General features: G+C 35.8%; 2 protein-coding genes across 2 annotated transcripts; both read right to left on the bottom strand.

The window, feature by feature from the left end:
- Positions 1-266: 266 nt before the first annotated feature.
- LOC116255028 (protein NPG1) lies at positions 267-13973 on the bottom strand. Its single transcript, XM_031630731.2, has 6 exons — positions 13726-13973; positions 11654-11836; positions 9647-9896; positions 7606-8816; positions 3380-3527; positions 267-750 (listed from the first exon to the last, which is right to left on the bottom strand). Exons 2-6 carry the CDS (start codon positions 11816-11818, stop codon positions 440-442), a joined length of 2085 nt encoding a protein of 694 aa, XP_031486591.1. The 5' UTR covers positions 11819-11836; positions 13726-13973; the 3' UTR covers positions 267-439.
- A 2655-nt stretch (positions 13974-16628) lies between these two features.
- LOC116255266 (high mobility group B protein 9-like) lies at positions 16629-20683 on the bottom strand. Its single transcript, XM_031631042.1, has 5 exons — positions 20585-20683; positions 19741-19894; positions 19501-19626; positions 18991-19412; positions 16629-17003 (listed from the first exon to the last, which is right to left on the bottom strand). The coding sequence occupies exons 1-5, from the start codon at positions 20681-20683 to the stop codon at positions 16629-16631; spliced, it is 1176 nt and encodes a 391-aa protein (XP_031486902.1).
- Positions 20684-20913: the final 230 nt, after the last annotated feature.

The following is a 20913-nucleotide window of genomic DNA, read 5'->3' as shown; positions in this document are numbered from 1 at the left end:
AGGATTTTGAAAAATTCGATGCCATGGCTTCTTTCCCGATAGGCTGCCATGGATGCTTTCGAATTTTGCTTCTTTCATGATAACCGGGGAAGCTGTATCCGTTAACATGCTTTCTCTTTAAAAATTTCTTAAACAGAAACTTAGTAACAGGCTAAGATCGTCCTCATTCTGTATAAGTGTCGAGAATTCAGATTTTCTCACTAACATAACTTATCAGCATGCCTTTATCGAAAGAAATGAGATTGCTTTATGATCGATCAACAGCATAATCACAGAAGCTGAAAATACTAAAAGTTGGAACAGGGCGCGAAACATTTCCAGAATTTTCATGCCACTTAAATACTCTACATAATTCTACACCAATCAGCAAGAGATATACAATGGTAAAAATGGGATCCACAAGAAAACCAAACCCACAGAAGAAGGATAAAAACTGGATTTAACTGAAGCTTTCCACAGGCTCCAATTCTTCAAGCATATTTGCAGCTTGGAGGCAGTCAGATGCATCGGCAACACGTCCATCATCTCTGTGGATCAACCCTAAGTGGTACCAGGCCAGCCTATTTGTGGGTTCCAGCTTCAGAGCATCAGAAAGGAGGCTCCGAGCCACTGGCAAAGCTTTTGAACCTGTTTTCCATAGCAAAGCACCAAGTGACACTTTGCAGGGGACATGATCCATATCTAGCAAGAGGCCATTGCTGTAAGCAGCCAATGCTTCCTGCGTTTGTCCACGAGCCTCATGCATAATGCCTACAAATATTGCACACAATCAGTTGAAAGGATCGACAGTGAAAAAACTTTTTTCCCAGGCAATAAAATGTGAAAAAATAAAAATAAACAAAAAAGATCAACAAAAAGGTACCAAAAAGATGACATGCTTTAAGGACCCATTTTAGAAGACGTCTTTCTTTCAGAAGGGCCCATATCAATGAACCAGTCATTGACTAGCCCACCAAGTTGCCCAACTAGGGCCTCAATGGGTCCAGTCAATTTCGAGGCAGGGACTAGTTGGCTGACTGGTACCTAAACCAACTAGGTGACTAGCTTCTAGTTTAACTTACTAGACAACATACATTTTTATGTTGACAAAGGTAATAAGCTAATATAGATTTTTATTACATATGCTAAGGAGCCTCAAGGGGCATAGTGTAGCTGGTCGGGCTAGAGGCTTGTAAAAGGCAGGTCTCTAGTTTGATTCCCGTGGGCGCTATGTTCCTGTGTCTTAAGACGGTAGGGCGTGGCATCCAAGTTGAAGGGTGTCCCGTTCTATCACTGACACCGACGCAGCTCAAGACCCCGAAGGCAGGGGGAATTGGGGGGTGTCCCGTTCTATCACTGTCCCGTTATATGCTAAGGAATTTTCACTTATATTAACAAATTTTTACCTTTTTTCTTTTTCTTTTTTTTTTTTTTCTGGGTGAGCGAGGAGTTTATGAAGCCCACCGAGGAAGGTCGTTAGAAAGAACTTCAACAAGCAGACATAAAGAGCAAGTAAAACTTGTCAACTTGAACCACTTTGATGTACTGGATTCGATGAGTTGAAGAAGAATCAGCCACCATATTTCACGAGGAAGATGTTTAATGGTTTGACAACGAAAGGGAAGCAAAAGTTGATGACAAGAAGCCCATATACGTTAGGAACGATATTAAATTTGAAGAAGGCGATGGAAATGAAGATGAACAAGAAGATGATGTATGATCCATTTTCATTGATAATTTGTAGTGAACAAGTTTATCTGGGAAGTCTACAACTTTAAACTTCCTTCTTGATGTGCCATGACTTTACATGATTTATGCATGTTAGACTGGTGAATCTTCACTTTCACATTTATGTGAAGTTGTTTATTACAGAAAACATATTTCTCTTGCTTTTTCCTAATTTTTTATATTTTTTCTTATCTTCTATGAATTTTTAACTTCTAAAAAGTAAATTGACAATTTTTTGTTACGTTACATATCTAACTATTGGCCTGACAGATAGAGGTTATGTTATGCACTTTATAACGTTGATTTTACCTCTACAAAAGAATCAAGCAACAAACGATGCATTATTGCCAACTGAGACATAAGTGATAATATTAAGTGATAGATTGATAGTATAACGTTGATTTTACCTCTACAAAAGCATCAAGCAACAAACGATGCATTATTGCCAACTGAGACATAAGTGATAATATTAAGTGATAGATTGATAGTCAAAGCTACACTAGAACATGCATTGATGCACTCAATTGCCTAGAGATACAAGTGACACTCCTTTTGCCTTTTGGCACAAATTTTGCATAAAATAAACTTTATAACTTCAGCAAAAACAATCCAGACTTATTAGATATTTAGAGTACAAATCACTTAGAAGTTGTTAAACTCTGAAGAGACCTGATGTCCCACATAAAATACACAACTATAAGGGTCAGCTAAAATATGAAGTTAAAATACTATATCTGATGTCATAAGCTTCATGGTTGTACTTTATGTCCTGGACCCCTGGTTCACTAGTTTAACCATTGAATTATATCATCTTAAATGTCACATTATGACTTCCATAAATCCTTGAATCCAATATGGTTATAGGAAACCAACACGATACACCTTTGAAAATAATTTTCAAATATGAAGGCATAACTTTTGAAACACTTTTGTATCTCTTACGTTACAGTAGAACACTAGGTGTATCTTGCATTTTACATTTTGAAAACACAAAAAAGTGCAAAAGATTTTTTTGTTTAATATTGCATAATTCCCCTTCAGACAGAACATTAAATGTGTCATGAGAAGAATCTTTACACACTCATGGAAAAAAAAATAAAATTTAAGGTTGATAACATACATAAATATTAGAACTTTATAGTTTTCTCTTCTAGGAGCCCAAAAAATCATAAAGTTGTTCAATGAGCAAATGATAGACAACATATTTTTATTATTGTGCATCTAATTCTTTATGTAATTTCATGGTCATCTGAATGTCAACCTCTAGCATCTAACATAGTTTTCTACGTATGACTTTCAGTAATTCAATTTTTTCAATTTTCTTATTAAAATTAGTTTTACTTTCTTATTAAAATTAGTTTTACACAAAATTTTATGTTTTTTTTTACTGATAACATACAAGTTACAGTATGCAGTTTACAAACGTTGGTCGGATCCACTGCTCCATTCATGTGCCGGACTTTATTCTACCTGTTCTAGACTGACAAAGTCCCCTAGAAAAAGTCTGCAAATGCAAGTTCTTGCAACCTTAGTAAAGCTCTTCCAATCATGTTCCTACAACAATTTCATCCTTATAAATCAAAATGCCTGCTCATTTGGAAGACATATTTAGCTAGATAAAGTTTTTTGAAAAACACTTCATAATTCAGTTACCAAAAGCTATGATCAGTACCTTCAACATGAAATGTTGTAGCAGAGTAGTAATTTAGTGATCTAGCCTTCTCCAAACAAATTTCAGCATCTTTCCAATGTGAAAGATTGGAGTACAAGGTTGCAAGACCTTGCCATACTTCAAACTCATTGACTCTCTCATCTTCAATCTATGAAAAGAAATATAATGTCAAACATCAAAACCAACATAACAACAATGAAAATATGATGAGTAAAAGCATATGTAACTAAAAAACAGATCCCAAGTCTGAGGCCAGAGCTTCTGACCTTTGTGAAGTTTAAGCATCTGACAGAAATTGAGATGTGATGTGGATGCATATAATATGCAAGCTTGTAGATATGTTATTATTGTATGATGGGCATCCATAGATCTTCAAGTGTTGGTAATTCAATTTACAAACCGTTTTAACTAACTTCTAAAATGAGTACGCTGCTCAAAATCAAAGTTCCAGTAACCAACTTGAATGTTGGAAGAAATATTCACTAAAGAAATAAGAAAATGAAAGCAACGTTTGAATAAATTCCAAATAGACGTAAAGCAACAATCAAGGGAAATTATCAAGTAAAATTGCCACGAACTATGAAAAAAGCCTTCCTAGCAAAGCAAAGCACCTAAACCTTATTGAAATTATATATATACATACATATATATATATATATATGTATATCTTTTAGGTGTATATATATTTTAAGGTCCACGTTATTTTATTTTCTTTCTGTATTTTTTCTTTCTTCTTAATGTGCTGTTTTTCTGTAAGGTTGAGGTTGAACTTTGATCTTGACTGGGCAAGCTGTTGGGAGCTTGCCATTTTCCCTCTTATATGCACGCATGTATTGGTGTATATACTAGACAATTACCCTTATAAATGCTATGCTTCTTCTAATCATTTATCATAGTCAACATACAGATTACTTTTACTTCTTTTGGTGTCTTTCCGCAGTTTGTCAAATAAGTCTTTGTGCTCAAATATTGTATGAACCCTTGTTAGGTATAAGCGTTGTTTAATGGCTTATAGATTGTTATTGGAGTATATTTTTCCATTATCGCACATGGCAAAGGACCACTTGGACAGAAAAACTGCAAAACCGATCTCTAAATTGCTTTAATTGCTTATTCATTGTTGACTGTGTTTCAGGTACTACAAGAAAACAGAGACTTCTCTTTCTGACTTGTAGCTCCAAGGATCAAATTTGGTGACAAAATTATGATGCTAACTCCTGAAGCTCATAACAAAAAGCCAAAAAACTTAAACTTTTAGAAAGAGAAGAACTACTAAAATATCAAATTGCTGTTGGCAGATCAGGCCATAAAAAGTCTTATTTGCAACAGGCCTTTGTGTAAAAACTCTGTCAAATAGGGTTCACAGGTGATGAGTCAGTAAGAATAAAACTTTTCCTTTTACCAGAAAGTGGATTGGGTTGATTAAGAAAGGGAAAGTTTAATGAATTTCAAGATGTGGATAGGCATTTCATAAAAGGATAGTCTTTATTCCATGGATTATGTTACACAACAATTTTATTTTAGGAATGAGATACAACTATAACAGTCTAAGATCTTTTTGTCTTTTGATATAATATCGTCAAAATGTGGCAAGATTTTCAAAATGTTACTGATATTTGTGACAATTTCTTCAGTGTTAAGTACCAACTCAAAACATTGACAAAATTCACTTGGAGAATGTAAAATAATCTACCATAAACCAAGTAAAAAATTCCCAAGTGTTTGTGATCAAAAGCAGGCCTCAGCATAGGGTGGCAGCCCAGAAACTTCAGCTGATCCTTGTAGGCAGACAAAATAAGAAAATACTATTTTTTAGTTTCAATTTTAAAGTTAACTTTTTTGCTTGTTTTATCTTCTAATTCACTGATTGAGGTGGAGGAATTCCAAAACCTGTATTTTGCCCCATAGGAAGCATGGAAGGGTCACGTGTCATCTTCATTTTGCCTATGATGTCAGAAAAGAAGAGTTTTTTTCTCTTTAATAGGGAAGTCTTTTCTTTTCTGTCATCATAGGCAAAATGAAGATGACACGTGACCCTTCCATGCTTCCTATGGGGCAAAATACAGGTTTTGGAATTCCTCCACCTCAATCAGTGAATTAGAAGATAAAACAAGCAAAAAAGTTAACTGTAAAATTGAAACCATAGTCACAAATAACGTTTCAGAGTTTTAAATCGTGAATTTTTCTCGAATATAATACGGCGAGCTTTAGAAAAAGGGAAAAAAGGGAAAAAGTACGGCAAATTTTTAAAAACTAAAAAAAACTAAAAATGAGGGAAAAATAAAGTAAGTGAGAAACTAATAACACAAACATCAAAATATAATAGATTTGCAACAAATAAAAAATAGAAAATGAAAAAAAAATGTTTGGCATTACAAAACATGAAAAAAATTGAAAAAAACACGTTTTTTTTTCGTTTTTAACAATTTTTCGTTTTCACGTTTAAAAAAAACGTGTTTTTTTAAGTTTTAAACAGCTATTATATTTATTACATTTTTTTCGAAAAAAACACGTTTTTTGTGACACCGGTTTTTTCGTCCAACATCCAAGTCCACATCACTCCAGCACCATAGGAATCACTAACAAAGAGAGGAATCCCTGTGACAAAGCAACCAATTAGCCTAGCTTTTTAGTTGATATTTCATGTCAAATAGCATCCTCCAATTTCTAACAGGAACCTGAGTTTCTTTCATCAATTGAAAATTTGAAATAGAGGCTTTGGATGTAGAAGGTATTTATGTATCATGATCGCACAGCTCTTTTGCATTTATCTTAATTTGCTGCTAGCAGAAAACAATAGATTGCCTTTCTAACTTTAAGGAAAAACGAAAATGATAAGAATATTCTTTGTGACAACTACTGACAAGGATCAAGTACATATCATTGACTACCTATGTTAGCTTTGCTAAATATCCAGACTGCCTTTTTCGTTTCATTAAGTAGATAAGGGTCAAAAATAAAATATTATAGGGCATTTTCACATTTAAAAACATCTAGACAACATTATTTTGAGACACAAATCAACTTAAAAAGAAATAGAGATAAAGAAATGAAGGATGATTTAATTATTGAGAAACCTTCTAGAGATGAACCATGAACAAAAGAAGAGTACAGAGGTAATTTTGAACAATGAGGTTAGTCCACATTAACTGAGTCAGGTCTTATAGATAGGCTGCTCCAGATGCTTGAGACTTCTCAAGTAAAATACTGGCTTACATTAGGTAATTCAGTTAAAGGATGGGCTTGGTCATGGATTTCCTGGTGATAGATATCTCTTTTTGAACATCACAATCACATATGCATAAAATGCCTAAAGGTTTCTACAGGAAGATTTCATGCATAATTTTACAACAGAGTCTAATTTTCAAAAAATTTCTAGGACAATAAAAAGGTTCAGCTCCAGTAAAAGGGACAGGCTATGTCACAAGAGAGTTGGTATGGGCCCGGACATGGAGGAAGGTGCAAAGCATTTTCTAAAAATTGGGTGTGGAGACGCACCCAATACACACACACACACACACACACACACACCCCACAGAGAGAGAGAGAGAGAGAGAGAGAGAGAGAGAGAGAATGCAACAATAAGATTTTGAAAAACAAAGAAATACATATATTGATTATTTTTAGTCATAAAATATAATCACTACATAAAAAAATACAAAATATGAGTCTGAAGCTTTTGAACTGCATCTCATACCACCATACCTAGGTGTGTTTCCCTTCCAAGAATTTTTGTGTAGCAAAGGGCAAAGGAAACATTTTGAGCAATTTCAACGTTCTTGTAATTATTGAAAATATTTTGGTGAAAATAATGATTTACCAATCAACTACATTCGGAATTTCACCTACAAATATGATGCCTTTTTTCAGCATAACAAGAAACACAATATACATTTTTTTTCACTTCATTGTGAAGGATACTAAGATTAGCTCTTATGCTTATTGAATTAGCACCATTAACAAGGTACAAGTTCTTGTCCCTGCTCAGCACTTAGTCAGATAAATTTGCTAATTTGGATTGAGGTACCACGTTGGGTTGAAAAAACATATCTTGAGGTTGCCAAGGATGACAACCTGTATAAGTCTTCATGTTATCAAGGAACCATCCAGGATGGTCAAACATTCAGGGAATGCAACACATTATCTCTAGAAAAGCACAAATTATCATGACATGATGTAAAACATAATTTTCTTGTCTACCATCAGTAAGAGTTTAACGTTCAAACCTGAGTAATACTCTTCACAGGTCCAGGAGTTTTTCTTTGGGCTTGAACAAGTGCAAGCAAGAGTCGATATGTCTCAATTGCATGCATGGCCAAAGAGTGTGCAGTTTTTAGCTTTGCTTTTAATCTAAGCAATGGACCTTGATCCCACTTGCCAGACTCATCTAAGGCAGCATCTACAACCACTTCAGCCTCCGAAAACCGTTGTTGAGCAGATAAAACAAGGGCTAAAAGTTTCCACCCTTTTATAACTGAGCCACCTGTGGCATCAATGTATCCCCTTGCACATCGTAAGGCAGCATGCATATTACGAAGTTCAGCATATTTAGTGCCTAAATCAAACAGCATCTCTGGATTGTTGCCCTCAAAAGAGATAGCCTCATCCAATTTTTTCAGAGCTTCAGTTTGTAACTGAGTTCTTTGAAAGTCAGACGAGGCAACTTTCGCTTGCTTTCCTAGACAGAGTCCTAGTAAATGAAGAGCAATACCCTTTAAGTGTCCAGATCTGCCTTCTGCAACTGCAACAGCATGTCGTGCATATGAAACCCCTTCAGAAGCAAGAAGACAATCCTCTGAACAAATTTTGCTACCTAACAGTAAGGCCAAAAGCTCGTTTGGATTTTCATGTTTACTAAGCAATTTTCTTAATAAATTTAGGGCAACAATATTTTGCCCTCCTCCAGCATAGCAAAGAGCCATGTCAATCCATTGCTCAGAGCGAGTAAATATTCCAGGTATAACCTCTTCAATTTTTGTCGCTATTACAGAAGTAAGACTACAAAGAGAGAGTGCAAAAGTAACATGTTCCAACACCTCTGGATCCCACTTGATCACACCAAGGCAAGATTTTCTTAAAAGAATTGTGAATAGAAGAATTGCCTCTTCCAGATTATTCCTTGGAACATATGAACCATCAATCTGGGCACCTAAACTAGGTGCACCAGCCTCAACACCACCATACAAAAGGAAAGCAGCAAACTTTTTCTGAATTTGAGCAGAACATTCATTGTCGAGATTCCAATGATTCAGCAGAGCCCGTCTATAGGCAGCAATTGCTTCTTCAAACATTCCTGCTTGCTTCCATAGTTCTGGTAGAAGCTCGACAGCTTTGCTTACTATGTCTTGCAACCTATTATCCAACAGAACCTCTGGTATACCTTGAGGAAATATTTTTTCAACGGCATCAAGTACACTATTACATTCATTAGCAGCCTCTGCAATACCAATGTCAAAGCCTTAGATACAAACAAGAAGGATAAAAGTAAACAATTCCTAGAACTGCTAATGTGAGGAACTAAAATGCACCATGATCAGACAACAATCTTATTGACATACCAGTTGCCCCTTAGTGGGATATTAAATGATACCAAACACAAGGGTTTGAGAACTGGGACCGGAAAAACAACAAGTTAATATGATTTTCAACAAAGAAAAATATTCATAATTTCCATGTGCCAAATTATGTGCACATATACATGCACACGCACACACAAACATATGCACACACACACACACACACACACACACACACATGTATATGTATATATATATATAATTTTCCTTTTTTTTTCTCTTTTCAATTTTATTTTTTATACAAGTCAATGCTTGTGGTGCTCATGGTATTTTTTTAAAAAAAGGTACAACATCACTTTCCTTAGGAACATGTCTTATTTTTCATTCTTCTGCTTCTGGAGGACAAGGAAATTACCACTCTCTGCATCTTGAAATTAACTTCAACCAACCATGTGATGGCTGCCACAATGGAGCATCACATTTAGTCTTAATCTTTGTATTTTTCACAGGAACATTTTATAAGCTAACAAATTGGTAGCTTGCAGTTATCTGTTCACATCAAAAGAGAACACACATACACGATTCCAGGGTTCCCAACTCTAGAAACTTCTTAATTTCATTCTCAATACTTCAACTACAAAAAACTGAGCTTCTATATGCTCAGCAATGGGTCAGACTATTACTGGGTCTGACCCACATACAAGTCCAGATCATGTTATATTTGTAACCCTGTGCTATCACAAATACATACCAGTTACCCTCCCAAGTTTTTGGAGAGACTTCGACTTTAAGTATATAGCTTCAAGCACCAAGCTAGCTGCATGTTGTGACACTTGCTGAAGTGATTCACTCCGAGAACGACTCCTCCTTGAAGAAGTTTTTTCAACTGGAGCTTGAAATCGTTGAACGGCAGCCTGAAGATCTATACCCTCAAAGACCCGAAGGGCAGCTTCAACATTACCTTTCTGATACTCCAGCCTACCAAGAAGAGCTCTAGCTTCCTGCATCATTCGTCGTGCCAATGTCATCAACAGTCTATTAAATTAATAGCAAATACCATGTCCACATAAATATGTACGAAAAGAGGAGAGAAAGGAAGGAAATCCCATTGAATGAACCAAAAAAGCCCAGTTAGATGCATGACATGTGGTGTACAGAGAGCAGAATATAATGGCCTTCACAACCTTAGATGTGATGCATGATGTTTGGCATTAGGGATATAGATATCTACTTCTTTGGAAAGAGTTCAACCATATTTGCATTGAAAATGCTACAGATTTCGTCTGTAAAAGTCTCCCAACTGTGAGTGTGCATACTCCACGCACTTTCATCTATTTTTTCTTATCACTATTCATTTTATGTACTTGCATAGCTGTAAATGATAGCATTTTTATGTGCATACAGTCATTTTTTCCAGATACAGTGGCTGACAGAGGTAAAGGGAAAATAGTTGTTGATATTTCAACAACACTAGCAGCAATTGCTATATCTAAACATGATCCCTCTCAGCCACTTTGGGAACTTCCGTCAAAAGGCGGAAAAGCTTGTGGTATGAATCTACACAAAAGGTCACTGGTTTCAATGAGTTAAAGCATGTCCCTTGCAATTTGCTGTCAAGGAATTAGACTGTCTAACCAAACTGATAATATCAGTTGTGTTGAAACTTGAAAGAATCAGCAGAAAGAAGGAAAGAGAGGCAGCAAAAATGAAGAAAAAGGAAGATCAATCTAATGAAATGTCTACAACTTTTGTCAGTCATGAGAAGGAATTTTTTTTTATAGATCATAATGTATCATGAGCGTATGTAAATTTGTCTTTTTATTTCATAAAAAATAGAAAAATTCAGGAAAATAGAGAAAAATGAAAAATCACAAAAATCTAGAAAAATCAAGAAAAACCGTTCTATCAAGAAAAACCGTTCTATGTAAAAAACTCATTCACACATAACTAACCTTCATGTTTTATCGTCCATAAGTAATGACACATTAATAAAAGAAAATCTAAACTTTAAAGTATTTTACATCACATCAAAACATATAATCCGGAGTTGTTCACTGGCAATGAAAAATGAAATAACTTTTATGATTAAATGACATCATGATTATTATTAGTCGATATAATCATTACCTTCGTCATCTTCATTCTCATCCCTTCAAGCTGGTGATTCCTCCCTTAAGACAATGATTTCTTGGCAATTTCTTTTTAAAATGGTGAAAAGTCACCCTCCCACAACTGTTAAGAAGTGTTGAAAGTGAAAGGGGAGAGAAACTTTTTAAAAAAAATCACAACAAAAAAGGGGCATCAGAACCCTTTTTGAAAAACAGAGCTGTATCGTAAGATACAGCCTATATTGGCTGTATCATTATGATATGTGGGTCGTATTTGTAGGTACGGCTGATACACCATGCATTTTATGTATCATGCCTGTATCATATAGGTTTTTCCAACCTATACAATATGTATCACAAGATAAGGCTCCGTATCATAGGATAACTGCTTTGCACATTAACCTTGTCACTTACATCAACGGTAATGGAATGTCCCATATTTTTGACAGGGTTTGTGGTGCTTCTGAGAAGAGTATTCAAGAAGAATTACAGATAACACTAAACAAGACAGAGTCAGTACGATATGTTCAATATATGTTAAGATTGTTTCGAGTTTCGACTTTTTGTTTCATGCCGATATGGCTCTTAATCACTAGAAATGACATAACATACTTCAAAACCGTGAAGAACTAATAATCACAAAAAAATACCTCATGGTTGAGTGAAAGACCCTCTCGGAGTGAAGACTCTGCCTCCTGAATATTTCCTTCGTCCAGCATTGCCACTACATCTGATGTTTTTATGCTAATCCCATTTGCAGAGATCTCTTTAACAGCCATGGCATTTTCTAGAGATTCACTCTCTTCTTGTTTCATTCGCAAATTTTAATAACACTGCAACATGTTTAATCTTTTATCAAGATACACATATAGGATAGAGAAATTTTCTTCACTAGGATGAAAGAGACTTGAAAAAGTTAAAAAAATGAATCCTCATTCATCAGTTTCACAAGTACCCAGTGCTGCTTAGTTCATAAGGGAACTAAGCTACATAAAGGCAAAGCAGAACAAATTACCAAACTTAAGAATAAAAAATGAAACTGTCATGATGTTGCCATATGCAAAAGTAGTCAAAAGGATTCACTTCCATAAAAGCTCAATGTACCACACTACACCACTCTAATTGAAAATTTCCAGATTGTTTTCCTTCTGGCATAAACATAATGATGCTAGATCCTATAAATATGAAAGATAAGAAACTATGAAGTCTTCGCTTTTGTTGTTAATAAATTGAAAGAGATGGTTATAGAGCTACCGCTACAAAAGGAAAGACACAATATATGACGTCATAGGGTATTAGGGGAGAAGATTAACATTTTGCAATTGCACTCAGAAAGCTCTACTGTAAGAAGATCAATAGATACACCCTTGAACCAGGTTGTATTGTATGTATAGCACAAGACAGCTATTTATATTAGACTAAACACAATATAAGTTGCATTGCATTATGATGATGACACAGCGTAAACATACAATTCGATGGCTTTTTTATTGTTTCTACAAGGTCTGCCAAGAACTTATAAAAGTTGTAGTTGACCCCAAAACTTTGGAATCATTTTCATAACATTGAAGTGAAATCCAGCATGCCTAAAATATGGGCTTCCATCTGTCCGGTGTCTCCACTTTTGAGCTCAATTTAGCATACAAAAGATGTGGGCCACGAGGACAGGAAATGGAGGAAGGTGGGGGAAAGTATTTGTGTTATGATTTATCCACTCTTGAAAAGTTTCGTCTAACAAATATTTTTTTTCCCATTAAAGTTACAGTACAGGTAATGATATTAATACAATTTGAGCAAGATTCAACTTTCTGCAGAAAGCATGAGTTAGCCAGATGCCAAAGCCCAAAATTTTTCCCTTTTGAGAGATCTCTGGACTCTGAAGGACCATGAAGGGAGAATGTGTTCAATGAATGATTGCCTCAAGAGAAAAGACAAGCAAAAAATTAACTCTGTAAGATGAACGCTATGAGTCACCAAAACTAAATTTATGGCAGTCCCAGCATATGCAGCTCAAATGCCAGAAACCGCCCAAATAATAGACTTTGTCATGGAAAAACAATTAATTATCTCCAGGAGGAAAACAGAAAATACCCTGAAGAAAGCAAGATCGGAAATCAATATCCTTCAAAGCTACATTCTAAAACCAAAGGAACACGTGAACGATTACTGAAAATGAAGTTAACATTACAAGAAATCTCATTAAGTGAGCACTCCAAAATCTCAATTCCATAAAAAAAACCTACGAAAAGAGAAAGAAAATTCACCAAAAATTGTGTGTGCAAGAGCGAGAGAAAGAGATGCGAGACTGCTGCAGCCGGAGGAGAACGAGAACGACAGAGAACAAGGGCTAGGACAATGGATCTGAAAATCTGAAACTAAGGCACGTAGTGGGTTGTGCATAAAAATATCCAAATAATCAGAAAACAAGTCGTGACTGAAAATGCTGAATCGAAAAGACCAAGATCCAGAAAACGAGACACCTAGAAATTTACGTTTTCCACGGCGTACATAAGCTCTTTTCCCTATTTTCCAAACAATAATCACCTTATAGGGCGTCGAAACACGAACTCAATATACTCAAATCGCGTAAGTCAAAAAACCAAGAAGCGCGTGGCATGCGGCGATCTCACGTGGAAAGGAAAATGGAGGTGCACGAAGACCAGAACTAAAGAAGCAAAATTTAGAAGATAGACCGTAAGATTTGGAGGAAAACAATACTTGCCTCAATCGCAATAACAATATCTGAGCGGAGAAAGAGAATGTGTCTCCCATCGAGAATCTAAGCGAGCAAAGACGGACGACCGCCGGAGAGAGAGCGATTAACAAGGAGGCGGAGGATCAAGCAAGGACAGGAGGAAGGAACGGAGAGAAAAAACCGGGTTTAAATACGGGGAGCCGTTGGCTACCCCACTCTCTCCCTCCTCCTCTCCTCTCTCGCCTTCTCTCTCAACTGTCAGACGAACATGGTTTTAACTTTTAAGTGAAACGTTATGTTTTTCTCCTCTGTAGAGAAGAAACTGAAATTTTTATAGTTTAACCAAAAAGAAACACTCAAATGTTGCCATAATTAAAAAAGCGAAAAGCTAAATTTCGCACCATTGATGTGAAGCAAACATTTTTCGTCATTTTTAAGTTGTTATTAACTTAAACTTGAATTACTTTAGTTAACAATTAATATGATAAGAAGAACAAAATATTTTTAATGTCCGAAATGATAAATTCATTAATTTGTGCTAACTTTCTTAACACTTATATAGCAATATTTAGTACATGACACTTATATTCAAATAGCTTAAATTTTATAGCAAAAATAATTATTTGATTTTTTTCATTAACTTTTAAAAGTTAGGGCTTATTTTCGTGGGATTTTTGCAAGGTAAAACAGTAAACTTTTACTGGTTTCATTAATTTTTTTTTTTAAATATTCATGTGCTCGTTGTATTGGTTAGTGAAAAATAACGTGTGATTTTTCAACAATAGAAAAAAGTGAAGTCTGATTTTTTATTATTCAGTGATTTTAAGACTTTTAAACCTTTTTCTGGAAAACAAAGACTGCTTAGTGAATTCATTAACAAGTGATGTAAGAGAAAGCATCTTTTTACATATATTTTCAAAAGCACACCTGTAAAATGTTAAACAAAAAAACTGTACCATTGATTAAAACACGCCTAAAGATTTTGAAAACAGAAAAACCAATTTCAAGTTTAAATACGTTAAATTTAACTGCCTGAGTTAAATATAAATAATCAGCATGGGCGGAGACAAGGTAAGGCTTGTTTGGGCCCTGACGCCACTTCAAAATTTTTAAACATTTTACATGTAAATTTAAAAAAATTTCACTTGTTTTATATAAAAAATTTAAAAAATAATATTTCAGCATTAATCAAAATTTAAAAACTTTAATTCAATTAATCTAATTTTTCCTCTTTAAGTGCCTTTTTTTATTTTTTATTTCTATTAACGTAAATATTTTCATGATTGATTAATAAAGTATGACAATTGTACTCATTGTCCACTGAGCTCAACGAAGCACGTTCGAATTTAGTTCATTAATTTATTTTGGGTATCTGGGACTCGATGCTTCTTCATTCGTTCGGAATTAGTGAGCCCAAGTCAATGAAGTCATTTCTAATGATGACCCTAACATGTTGAGGTTCGTTTCTTGAACTGTTTGATGATTGGTATAATATAACAGGCTGTATTAAACTTTGAAATTTGAGACTGAGGGAGTAAGTGCGATTTAAGAATTGTGAAATAGCAGAACACAAATTGTACTTTAGTATATATGAATTCAATTCGTTTTTGTTCACATGCATAATGAATTTTTAAACTACAAAAAAAGTATAATAAAAACTGATAGATTAAAGTTTTCTTAAAAAATACACTGAGTTTATGCAACAAGTAATAAAAATGACGACCATATCTAACACACACATATTCTCTCTCTTATATATATATATATATATATATATATATATATTGTAAAACATATATTGTGACAACTAAAATTCCGCTTCTTCATTATATAAATATTAACAATTTAACATTAATTATAAAGAGAAGGACAAAGAAATTGGTTGGAATTGTCTAAATGTGTGTATATATATATATATATATATATATATATAAACTAATTTAGATCAAAAATATACTTAATGCAATAATAAAAAATATACTTTTTCTTTTTATAATATGCATAATCTTTTGCATGTAATATCTCAGATCAAATAAAATATGAGAGTGTGCGTGTATATATATATATATATATATATTGGTCACCATCTAAATATACCAAGCGTTAAGGGCGGTTCAACTATAAAAGCGAGTAAACTCGCCTTGGAATTAGGAGATGTCGTAGAGCAGTGTGTTTCGAATTGGAAGGGAGGGACTTAGTCAAAAGATGTCTCAGAGTCTCAGACATTTTCCCTAACCATTCTTACTCGATCTACTAACCATATAAATAACATATATATTGACATAAAACAAGTAGCAATAAAGTAATATGAGAAGAATTTCAATATCACGATGACGGGGAAAAATCATATCTCGTTCTAAACAAGGACACAAAGACTGCCTAACTAGGAATATATGAACATATAGGTCAGGCTCGGGCCGGACTTGAGTATTATCAAATGTGGCCTTGGTGCACCTCTGGGTCCTGTAGACTGTGCTCAAAAACCTAGAAGCGGGCTCAAGTTTTTAAAACCAAACAACATGACATGATTAGTATAGAATCCGAAGATCTATACGTTCAAGCCAATTGTTCAAAAGGAAATTTGCACTGTAAATCTGCATCCTATTACTAATGGGATTCATTTTCGTTATCAGACCGGAGTAATCGGGTTCCAATTGGAAACTTAGTTCGGGTCAGGAATGAGATAACCCCTATACATCAACTGCAGTTCTTCATACGAACGCTTCACTGCGCTCCACTATTTCTGCTTTTTATATACAAATCCAGAACATGAAAGCACCACATCACACAAAACACAGGAAGAGATTATCTTCCTTCCCAACAAACCACATCTTGCCTTAGATATCTTCTATATCATCAACCAGCAGACCATATTTCCTTAGGCTATGGACATTCCTACAAAAAATTGAACCCCCATTGGCTGCCATTCTTCATGTTGCGTTGCCTGCACCCCATGCACTGCCCACGTGAGCCAACAGCTCAGAGTCATCCATCAAACAGCCTGAGAAAAAAATATCATCGACGAAAGCCTGGACATCAGCCGGAACTCCGGCAGCGCCTCCGGCTTCTGCCTCCATATCCAGTGATACGCGGTAGCAGTCATCATCTTCTTGCAGGTAATAAGGATGAAGCTTGGCCTGTTCTGATTGCTCGTCCACCGGATCGATGCCAACGCCGTTCATGTTGCTCTTGTTTTCGTCTTTGTGGTGCATTTTACCTGCCTGTAATTCCTTCTGGTGCTCTTCATATGCTTGCATTTCTCGACGATGCCGTGCCTTGTCCTGAAGACTCATCTCTATATATGGCTACAAGAAGAAAAGCACATTAAGGTATCACGGTTAGACGCAGTTCAGGTGGAGCACCTGTTAATGTAAGATAAGAAGCTTGGATCAAATAATAGTTTTGGCTACAAGTTGGAGGTGAAAAACCGAAATAGTATCAGGGTTCTGTTTTTTTTTTTTTTCTGGAAATCATAAAAAATACGCATAAGCATTTGAGAACTACTAAACATGCGTAACCTTTATATATTGTTATATGTTTCATACCATTAACCACACATCACCTTCCCACCATAGCCATGGGCCATTTCTGCTTCAATTTGGGATAATATATGTTGCTTAACTTGTATTGGTTTTTCAACTATATCAAACAACATTATCATCTCATGTATGTAAGCTACTACTTTTGTATTAGTGTCAAAATTAGTTAGGTTATTTTTTCCATTGTTGCCAGAAAGTTATGCAGAAAAATTCTTTGATGTTCATGCAAATTTAAATTTATGTCACACGTTATTTTTTAGCGAATAAAATAATATTTCCCACTGCCTTAGCAGTTGGTTTGACAAAAAGAAAACTTACGGATGCTTTTTATCAAGTAAGGGAAAACATAAGTGTACTTTAAAGGGGTTTTTAACTTTTGTCCAGTTTTAAAGGTGTTCTTCAAAATTTCCCTTTTCTTAGGACAACCTTTGAGCTTCTCCGTAACTGATCATGCCTCAAAACTCAAGAGATTAAATATGTTATCCATGTTCTGTTATGGCCCGATTTTTTCGTGAGACATAACCAGAGAGGTACGGAAACATGTACCTGGATTGGTCTCCCAGTAATATAGATTGGTCTCCCAGTAATATATACTCTTAATTGCTCACATGTGAGACGGTGCCCGCACTCAAAATAGATGCTGATAATTTTAAATCCAAAATATTGAGATTTGATTAACTGATATGAGCCGGGTGTTTATAAGTGTGCCTAGTTGCGGACGGATCGGATATGGTTCTGTTATTCTGGGCTGTACAGTATATGAGTCTTATTTACAGCTCCCAACGGATTTGGCTCCTCTGGTCTATGTCCAATCCTTTCCAACTTTGGAATGAAAGAAAACGAATCAAATAGGCTGAATCCTGAGTGATCTAATTCCAAATTGAACCAATCGAAGTAAATATTTACTGTAATAGTCCTAGGCATATATTCTTAAATTAAGAACATTGTGAACGTTGTGAGTTTGATTTACCAAAATAAAAAGTTGCCTTAATATGAATCATGCGGAGGTAACGCTTTCTCACCCAGAATCAGAATTCTCGAATGAGCATTTCAGAATTTTGATGGTGAAACGGGAATAGGTGTTCAAAATTCCAAAACGGTCTTGTGTTTAGTGTTTGTATAGGAAGCCCATTTCTGCTTTTGATGGGCATGGACGGGAACAAAGTTGAATAAAATTGAAGCCATTGGAATCAAAATTGGCTTTGTAATTTTTGGAAAGATATGGCTTATCGTTGAAATATTTTATAAAGAGTGGGACGTAGAAGTAATTTTTTAAAGAGGAAACCAAACTATTTGAAATTCTGTTGAAAAAGTTGGAGCTGACGGGCTTAAAAGCTTTCCTCTCCTCTCTTTGACGAACGGTGACATGTGGGTTTTTCGAAGTAAAACATTTTCGTTATTGTTTTTTTTTTAATATTGAAAAAAAAGACAATGATCGTCATCGGCGATAGCGGCTGAATCACCGAAGCCTAAGGAGGAAACACAATAAATGGGTTTCTCATTTTTAATTCTATTAATTTTTTTATGCCGAAAAAAAGTGACGGTCCCTCTCTCTCTCTGTAGCGCTAAATCCGTCACGGAGACGAACCCTCACGCAGAAGGTTTCAGGCGACTGAACCATCAAGAGGAAAAATGAACTACAATCAAGAAAACTTGTTAACGGGAGGACGAATCTGGAAGATGGCTGATAAAATTGGGGGGCTATAGCTAAAAAGAAAATCAACGAACAAAGCGAACGAGAGCTAAGACTTACCATCTTATCAATTTGAGAGAGAGATTTCCACGCTTCTGTCACCAGCTTCCGTGTCCCTCCACTCGATCCTTCCCCCTTCTTCTTCTTCAGACGCTCACTCTGCACTGCGTAAAAGAAGTGGTACGCCGTACGAACTCCCAGCGGCGCGTCTCGGTCCCTTTTACCGTCTCTTCTTTCCCTCTTCCTGGAAGCCTTCACATGGGAGAGCTCCATTCCCACCGACTCACTTCTCTTTCCCCGACCAGCGTGGCCATCGAGTTTGGCGCCCCCGCCTCCGCCGCCGGCGGACGGCTTCTCTCCGCTTCCTGGTTCATGACAAAGCAAGCCATTCAGCAACTCAGACCCAAGTTCGACTGTAACGAGATAACCACCATGAAACTCGGTTCTGATCGACCCACTCAGAGTCTTCCCAACAAGAGAACCTGAATAAGTTGCAAAAAATGAAAGTTTTTATCAATCAAATGGAGGACGTTAGTGCTAGGGAATAAGATCAGTAACTCGACCAGAAACCTTTCTTTTTCGTGCCGTCAGGCAGTAAGTTAGGATTTCTTGTGCGCTTTCCTTTCCGTGACGAAGAATCCTGGTTGTTGCGCTGGGTTGATGAGTTTTTAAGAGTGACCAGAGCTGGAAGAATTCCTGCCATGGCAGAATATCAAGCTCAGGACATGGTTCGGCACCGCAGCACATGTAAAGCTACACAATTCAAAACCCTTTTTTTTTTTTTCAGAAAACCCCATTCACTCCACTTACCAGGTGGTGGATGCAGAATATGGAAAGAGAAAACTTGCTCAAAGGGATAAAGCAGGTCCGCATAGTTCTTTTGGAGTGCGAACGATAGATCTGGACCATTGCATGCCAGGTTCAAAGCATGTGCAACTTCATCCCATTTTTTCTCTTTTATAACCTAAACAACGATTCATGGCAAATGAAAAATTCGATCTCAATATGACATTTAAGAGGACGAACTCTATAAGTAATATACGTCAGATGCAATAGAAAAAGTGCTTCAGAAAAAAATTACATAGTAAAACGAAAACCGAGATGGAGAGAAAACTTGTAGAATTTAGATGCAGCAGCTGAGTAATTTAGTTAAACAACCTCTGGATTGCTTGCTCAATAAATGTGACAGATTTACAATAATCGGCCATTAATGTTGGAGGGGAAATCATTCAACCATGGTAAGTGTAACGAAATATATTATATATCACCTGCCAGTTGAACAAAACACTACAGAAATGGAATAATTGAATCTTGTAAACATCAAATCAAATGGAGACAACAGTAGTTTTAGCACATTAATCCCAGAGTAGACATAAATGAAGTGCACACATTTGTGCAGATATATCATTTCAAATATTCAACTGGCTCTCCTTCTATTCCCTTTAATAGCTAAATGCCTGATTACATGAGAAACGTAATGCACAAACAGAACACCTGGTAGTAACAAGCACAAATTTGGCTTGTAAAATTTCAAAAGAACCATGACCATTTCTACAATGACTCCTAAGAATTAAAGGTGCAAAAATTGCAAATTTATAATGCTAAGATACTTGAACCGTTGAGCGTCCGTAAAAATTAAAGGCCAAACAGATACCTGTTCAAATCCTCCTCGTGCAGTTACTACTTTATAAAAGCTGTACAAGTCCAAAACCTCCGTTGCAGCTTCAGCACTACCAAAATTGAAGTCTCCCATTATTTTCGTAATTGAAAACAATATATAATGTAATCTGCTTTGAAGAATACTTCCAAAATACTTATATGAAGCATCTTTCTGAACCAACAGATATTGACGGAGGGCAGAAACTAGAAAATGCTCTATAATCATTTTACCGGCTCATTTCATTTCCCTGAACGTGTATCAGATGAGCTGTTAGCTTAGATGGAAACGTAAGCGAATAATCTGAGAAACGCCAAGCTATTTAA

Source organism: Nymphaea colorata, chromosome 5, assembly GCF_008831285.2.
Source record: "Nymphaea colorata isolate Beijing-Zhang1983 chromosome 5, ASM883128v2, whole genome shotgun sequence".
NCBI classification, from domain to species: Eukaryota; Viridiplantae; Streptophyta; class Magnoliopsida; order Nymphaeales; family Nymphaeaceae; genus Nymphaea; species Nymphaea colorata.
This window is presented reverse-complemented; position numbering and strand designations above follow the sequence as displayed.